Source organism: Hydra viridissima, unplaced genomic scaffold, assembly GCF_058129835.1.
Source record: "Hydra viridissima isolate aposymbiotic clone 2 unplaced genomic scaffold, HvirCarnegie_v1 scaffold_10, whole genome shotgun sequence".
Taxonomy (NCBI): Eukaryota; Metazoa; Cnidaria; class Hydrozoa; order Anthoathecata; family Hydridae; genus Hydra; species Hydra viridissima.
The window spans coordinates 7,455,078-7,462,290 of record NW_028324309.1 but is presented as its reverse complement, the minus strand read 5'-3'; the positions used below and the strand labels follow the sequence as shown (position 1 = coordinate 7,462,290).

General features: G+C 28.4%; 1 protein-coding gene across 1 annotated transcript; it reads right to left on the bottom strand.

Moving 5' to 3' along the window:
* Window positions 1-563: 563 nt before the first annotated feature.
* LOC149882949 (PRELI domain containing protein 3A-like) lies at window positions 564-7,148 on the bottom strand. Its single transcript, XM_090100861.1, has 5 exons — window positions 7,051-7,148; window positions 6,937-6,975; window positions 2,931-3,257; window positions 2,687-2,789; window positions 564-985 (listed from the first exon to the last, which is right to left on the bottom strand). Exons 2-5 carry the CDS (start codon window positions 6,966-6,968, stop codon window positions 611-613), a joined length of 837 nt encoding a protein of 278 aa, XP_089956987.1. The 5' UTR covers window positions 6,969-6,975; window positions 7,051-7,148; the 3' UTR covers window positions 564-610.
* Between the last annotated feature and the right edge of the window lie 65 nt (window positions 7,149-7,213).

The window sequence follows — 7,213 nt, the reverse complement described above, 5'->3', positions numbered from 1 at the left end:
TTTGTATTTTTTAACGATACTTCATCTGATAAGACAAGTGAAACACAAAATACAATATAAATGAAAAACCGCTTTAGCTTATAGGAATGATATTTTGACTAAAAAAGTACCTTGTTGTTTGACTCACGGTACACTTTATTTTATTAAGTACATTGCTTTTACAGTTTTGAAATCAATAAATAAATATAGTAACATTAGAAAGACAAAGTTTTCTCGTTATTTTTTCGATTCTCCTTCTTTCAAAATTTCCAGGTACCAAGATTAACGTAATACAATAGTCTTCTTTCAAAATTTTCAGGTTTAGGTTGACGTAATACAATAGTCGACGAACTTCGAAGAGCTCAAATTTCTGGGTGACTTAATGTGTATCAGTATAGCTTTTTTTATAAATGTAACAGCCGATGATGATGATGATGATGATGATGATGATGATGATGATGATGATGATGATGATGATGATGATGATGATGACAATAACGACGATAGTACGGCAGTTTTAGTTGCTTTATTAAATTAAAGGCAAACAGCCGAAACAGTATAAATAAATTTAAAAAAGAAACAGATTACAACGACGCAATCAGTATATTAAAAGTAAAATGAACTTGTTATATCAATTGTTACTATTTGACTTTGCAGTAATTCCAGCTTGTTGAACAGCAGTTACTAAACTACCATGTTGTTTATTATCACGAATAAGAACTGTCTTCTGAATTTCACGTAAATCCGCATTTAAGTTATTTAACAGATGCTTCAAATCTAATTGGATTTTAGATGAGAAATGCTTTATTTCAGTATTTATAATAGATGAAGCCTTATCAAGATCATCAGTTAATTCTTTTATACGTTCTGAAACTTTTAACTCTTCATCAATAAAACTTGCGGCTTTATCAATATCCAAAGATAATTCTTCAATTTCGTTCGCCAGACTTCGGAAGATATTTTCAATTTTTATTTTTTGTAAAACTTGTTCCAATGCAGTTCTTCCCTTCAAAAATTGAAATCATATTTTTTAAAATATTGCAACAACAATAAAACTTTTACATTAGACCTGAATAAGTATTACTATACACCTATGCACACGCGTACGCAATCACGCACACAAACTATAGCAATTTAAAAATATAAAATTAAATCATATGATTATATTTATCTATAATGCGTACATGTATGTATTCATATGATGTAATTTTATATGTAATACATATAACATTAAATATTTACATTAAATATTTACATAAATGTTTTTTACCATAATATTTTTGCATTAAGAAATGGTTAATAACGTTTCTTCCGGTTAATAATGTTTACTCCGGTTTCAAACTTTCAGTAGATCAAGTGAGCAGTGATTCTTTTCGTTTGATCTTAGAGAATAATTTAAAAGGAAGCTAAAGTCTAACTATGAGTTAAACGAAAATTGATTGATATTTCGACAGAAGTGGGCACTACTAATAAGTTCCGATATTTGATATTCCGACAGTATTAAACTAAGAAAAAAGTGTAAATCATAATATGTCAATCCAAGTCAGCCATTGAATCCTTTTTTAACCTCTAACACGAGAAAAAAAATGATTACAACTCACTGCAGACAAAGAATTAAAAACAAAAGGTTGTTTGCATAAAAAACTTTCCAGATTTGAAGTAAAAATATTTGTTCTCAGGACTTTCAAAAACCAAATGAATTTGTAATTTTGCGTGTCAGATAAGTTTAATTTAAAAAATGGTTTGTAAATTAGATAAAATTGACTAATTATATCTAATTTACATACCATTCATTAAATTAAAACTTCTAGATGTTCCAAAAGTGCCTGCAAGCACAGGGGAGGCTCAGACATTGGCTGTTTCAAAAATGCTGCAAGATTGGAATCTTATAAATTGAGTGAGTGCACAGCTAAATATGTTTAAGTACAATACTGGTATATCACATGAAGCAGCTGTAAATGCATTAAAGCTTATAGGAAGTTTTGCTAATGAGCGGCTTCAAGATTTACTTAGGGGTGATTATATAGTTTCGTTAATTACTAATAACCATTTTTGTGGAGTTAAGAGGGTTGAAATTCAAAAAACCATCATGCAAGATCCATGGCTAAAGCTATTTATAGTTTCGAAATATTGATAATTAACAAAAAGTTTAAGAAAAAGAATTCTACAACATCTGCATTTTCATTATTTGAGTATATACTAAGGTGTGGCACAGTACCACTTCCTGTAAGCTGCCCAATTAATGATCAATTCTGATAAAGCTTTAAGCTGAATATGAATTTTCAACCTCTAAAAATTCATTAAATATATTATAATTTTTTCTGTATTGTCAAATAAGAATGTCTATAGTCTGATTATTTTTAACTTGTTTAAAATTTTTACATAACTAACATTAAGAGAATTGTGGGATTTTCCTACAATTACATACTTTTTAGTAGGTTTTCTTTGTAATTTGAAAACAGATTAAAATTTTGCTTATTATTTTGTTCACCTTAAAATCATATATCTTATACAATCAAAAATAAATACTGTACAACTAACATAGATATATATGAATATCCTTTGAATATATTTAATTACTAGCTAGATATGAAAATAAGTCTATTTAGAGATAACAAAAGTATATAAACTACTTATTTAAAAAATATTTTTCTTCCTTTTGATCAAAAGAACTTTCTGCTTAAAAGTTCTTTAAAAAAATACTCACTTTTATAGAAGTTGCCTCAAAGTTTTTCACAATCATTCCTTCAAAATAATTAGCAAACTGAAGACCATTGATTTGAATTTTTGCTTCTTGAGTTAAGTGAGTCCTGAGACAAAAAAAAAAAAAAAAAAATTTATAAGTTCAACTTAAAAAACCACAATTTAAAAAAAAATATTTTCCCTAGAGGTTTTCTATAAAAATCTAATTCTAAATTTTAACAAAAATCTTTATATAGCTTTAGTCCTACTCATTTGGATTTTCTTTATTAGGCTGATAAACCAACTTTTCTTCAACAGCTAGAATTCCCCAAAATGTGTAATTGATCATTTTTAAAGTCATTTTTTCTTTTTTCATATCAACTTCTGAAGACTCTATTGCATAACACATTTCAGGCATTCCTAATAATGAAGTTATAACTTTTGGAAAAATCCATTGTGTTCCAAATATTCTTGTTGTGACCAATTTACCATCTTCAGAAACTTTTCTATCCAAAACATCAATTGCCAATACATTTGGGTTCAACTCATTAGGATACTTTCGCCATGCAGCTTCAGTAACTTGCTTCCATGGATGGCTGTATAAAAGAAAAGGGAGATAAAAAAAAGGATATCTAAAATTATCAAAGACTGTAAACAAGAAGTAAAAATAATATAAAACTCCATTTTTTTAATATTTATTATAACAATTTTCAATAATAGATCTTTAAGAAAGTGTTAAAAATTATTTTCTGGGTGTTTTAGAAAAATTTGGAATGTTTAAAAAATTTTTAGGGGTTCTTCAATGTCCCCGAACTTTCGAAAAATTCCTCTAATTTATAGCAATATAATGCCCGCATTGCCTTGTTATGGTAAAGTCAGTTATGATTACTTTTACAATAATAATACTAACTTTTATATGTCATGTGACTAAAAACCACAACTTTACAGATATTTAATATTTTTTAACTTTTAGAACAATTAATCATAGATTTGGGATGAGAGCTGTATCAGGAATTAAACTTGGTAAGTGTTTGTTTAAACTATATTTTTATATTTGCATTTGAAAAGTTGAGAGCTGTCAATCTCTACATTAAACCAATCATCTTGATGCTTTTTGTATTAAAGAATTAGTTATTTTATTTTCTATAACATTTGCCTTTCTTTACAATCATTTAAAATCCTTTCTTCACAATCATTTAAAACCCTAGTCCTGGGAGATGCTTCAATTTTCAAGTTTTTTTTATACTTTTCTACAATGCTTTGAATTGTAGTCTTTTTGTAATTTATCAAAGCTTTTAGTTATCAAAACAAATTATACATTCCACTTAATGCTGTAACAAATGATACAATTTGAAAATCCATTAAATATTTCAAAGTTATTTAGAGTCTGGTGAATGCATGCTGACTACATGATTAATTTTGAATGATACTGTATAAGGGGGTATTCCTAGCAAATTATTTGTCTATTCTATCCCTTGGTAGTTTTCTTCCTTTGATAAACTCGTCAATTTTGCCATCAAAACAATTTATCGTTGGAGATCCTCTCATATCTTAATTTGAATTTCTAGTCTCACTTGCTGCTACTTACATCACTATTTTCCAAATACTTTAGGTATTTGATGTAAAAAAGAAAATTACTTTTCACCCTGAAACTAACATGCTTTATTCATATTTACCATGTTATAACACTGTGTAAAAAAAGTTTTGTCCTTGAGTTGAAATTGTTATTTTCTATTTCTTTATGTCTAGAAAAAATGAAAAATTACTTGTATCCATTTCAAATTTTGCTTTTGTGTCCAGGATAATGATATTTATGAAATTTACCTAATTTTATTCTAGAATTACACAAGTGATACAATGAAAACATTAGAAATGAGTAGTTTTTCTAGATTTACACTTATATTGTAGATTACTTTCACAAACCAGCCCCAAAATATAGACCCCCATCATATTTTCAGTATAAGACCCTTGGTAATGGAGTTCAAAGTTCAACATATCCTGGTGGAAGTGCTCCCCTTGCTCCTCCGAGTATGCTCCCATGCTCAGCTTTCACAAGGCCTAGTTTTAACAAGAGTGGAGGAAACAGTACTTTAATGGGGTCCAACAATGGCTCCCATTTGATGTTATTGTTCTGTAACTAACTGTCTACAGTGGCCAGTCCCACTTGAAATAGTGTGCCTCTGTACCCCTGCTGTCACAAAGGCAAATACAACAAGGATATTTGTTAAAGCTGACTTGGAGACCCATCAGCAAAGCCACCATTTTAAAGTCTCCAATAACCTCCCAAGACATTTAACAAGATCTTAACACTCTTGTATTCTTCATAGAGCTGGACAGAGTGAGTGAGGGGGAGAGATAGATACTTATTCCTGTTACGAAGTAGCACTACTTTGAGGCTTCTGCATGAGCTGTCTATAAAGAACTGCCACTCTTTGGGAGTAATTCCAAGTGCCTCAAACAGACCAGTCACATTTTGGCAAAAGCAAAGCTCATCTTGACAAGTGAAAAAGCTTGAAAAATCCTGGTGACGCCTTTTCTGACCTGATATGTGCACATTTTTATCTAGCAAATTCCGTTGCTTGAGTCTCTACATTAAAAGCTCTTTGTGATACCAAGATCTCTGATCAACTCATTGATATGTTCTTGATCGGGAGTATGGATTCCTCTGATGATTGGGAGTATGATTTCTCTGAGGTTTAAAGGGTTCTTAAAAGTTCTAGAATAATCTGGAAAATTCTTAGTTCATCTAGACAATTCTAATAGATCAGGAATATTCTAGAAGAATACTGATTATTCAATACAAATTATTCTTTTTAAGGAACAACATTTATTTTCTATTTTTTTTTTTGCAAAATGAGGTAGAAAAACACACTATCAACCCAAGGATAAAACAAAAATAAAATTTTTTTACATAGTATAATCAATAATAGGAGAATGTTTTCTTTGTTGGCAACTGACTTTGTTTCATTTGTGAAATCAAATTTATAAAGAAAAAAACTAGATAAAGAAACATTTTCCTATAAGGTAAATATGCTTCTTTGATCTAGTTTTTCAATTGCTACCTAATTCATTAATGACGTTTCACTGTATACTTGTTCCATAACTCTCTTTTTACTTTTTAAAGTAATTTAGCCTTTCACTAATCAATAGAGTCCATTCAATATTATCATTTGTATCCTTTCACAAAATAGCAGTGTCCTTTCATAATATTGTTTGCAGTGTCTTTTCATCAATTAGTAGTTTCTTACCACTTTTTAAACTGTTTTATAACTATTTATATTAACCTGTTTCATATCTAAAATAAAACTATAGCATAATCAATCTTGCTTTACTAAAATCTGTAAACTCATCAATACTTTTCAGACACATAAAAAAAAGTCAAAATACAAAATCTTTTATTGCTCCCAGCAAAAATTAAAATATTTAGGTACATATGAATTCGTTAAAAATTTTCACATTAAATAACTTTAAAACTGACAGACCATTATACCCTCAAAAAGTGACATTTTTATGGGCTAAAACTTAACACCAATTGTTTTGTCATCTATTTATACCAATGAAATTAAGGGAATGCTTGTAAAAAAAATTTCACCCAAAAAAAGGGACACCCTGATTTATATATTCATATTTATATATATATTAGGGTGGTTTGAAGAAATCAAAGTCAAAAATAATCATGAGCACTTCTATTTTTATTCCTGCTGTTCTACAAAAAGTTTTACAACAAACAGTGAAGTCTTAGTACTGCCCTAAAGGGTTTAATATTAAAATATGATGTATATTAAAGCTCAGTATAATCTTCAACAAAAATTTATCATCAGGTGCAAGATTTATTTTTCATTAAAAATTTCATTACTAGTATTCTTGTAAAATTTTTAATTTATGTACGAAATTATGTGAATAACTTCAACTTTGAAAATAAAATGATATAGAAATATTATTTGTACTTGCTACCAAATACTAATAAACAAAATAACAAATTTTTATTTTACATGATTATTTGCATGAATTGTTACAATACATAAATTTTTATATTCACAGGTTTTCAAAAATTTGAACTTTTTCCCTTTTTCATTAGATATACTTTAAAGCATTGGTGTAAAACACCTATTTTGTTTTAAAAAGGAGCCTAAAACTACAGAGCTTATAATGGTTGTGAATAATGATAAAACTTAAAACCAACTGTTCTGTGGAACTGTACTTGAGTGAATATTAGGTGTCTTTATGAACGGTAATTTATAACATATTTATCAGGATAATTCGATTGCTACCTACCTAAACACATATTCCGTAGACCAGAGCTTCATTTCGTTACTATTGAATAATAAAAGTACGATAAATTATTTTAAATATTAAGAAAAATATTTATACGGGACATATTAAAGATACCTTATATGGTTAACAAGGATGTTAAGATCTTGTTTGAATATGGTAAATAAAAATTCGGACGTTATATACACAAACCCATTTAGACTGATAACCGTAAAACCCGGGTTAAATTTGGACAAAATGATCATTTTGAAGTTTTACAATATTATTTTGAAACTTTAAA

Bases quoted from the DNA above. Each gene is read 5' to 3' on its own strand.
- LOC149882949 (XM_090100861.1), bottom strand. From the start codon at position 6,968: ATGAAGCTCTGGTCTACGGAATATGTGTTTAG. The intron at 2,790-2,930 runs GTAGGACTAAAG...TTTTTGTCTCAG, and splicing joins AATAAAGAAAATCCAAATGA to GACTCACTTAACTCAAGAAG. The intron at 986-2,686 runs GTGAGTATTTTT...CAATTTTTGAAG, and splicing joins TTGAGGCAACTTCTATAAAA to GGAAGAACTGCATTGGAACA.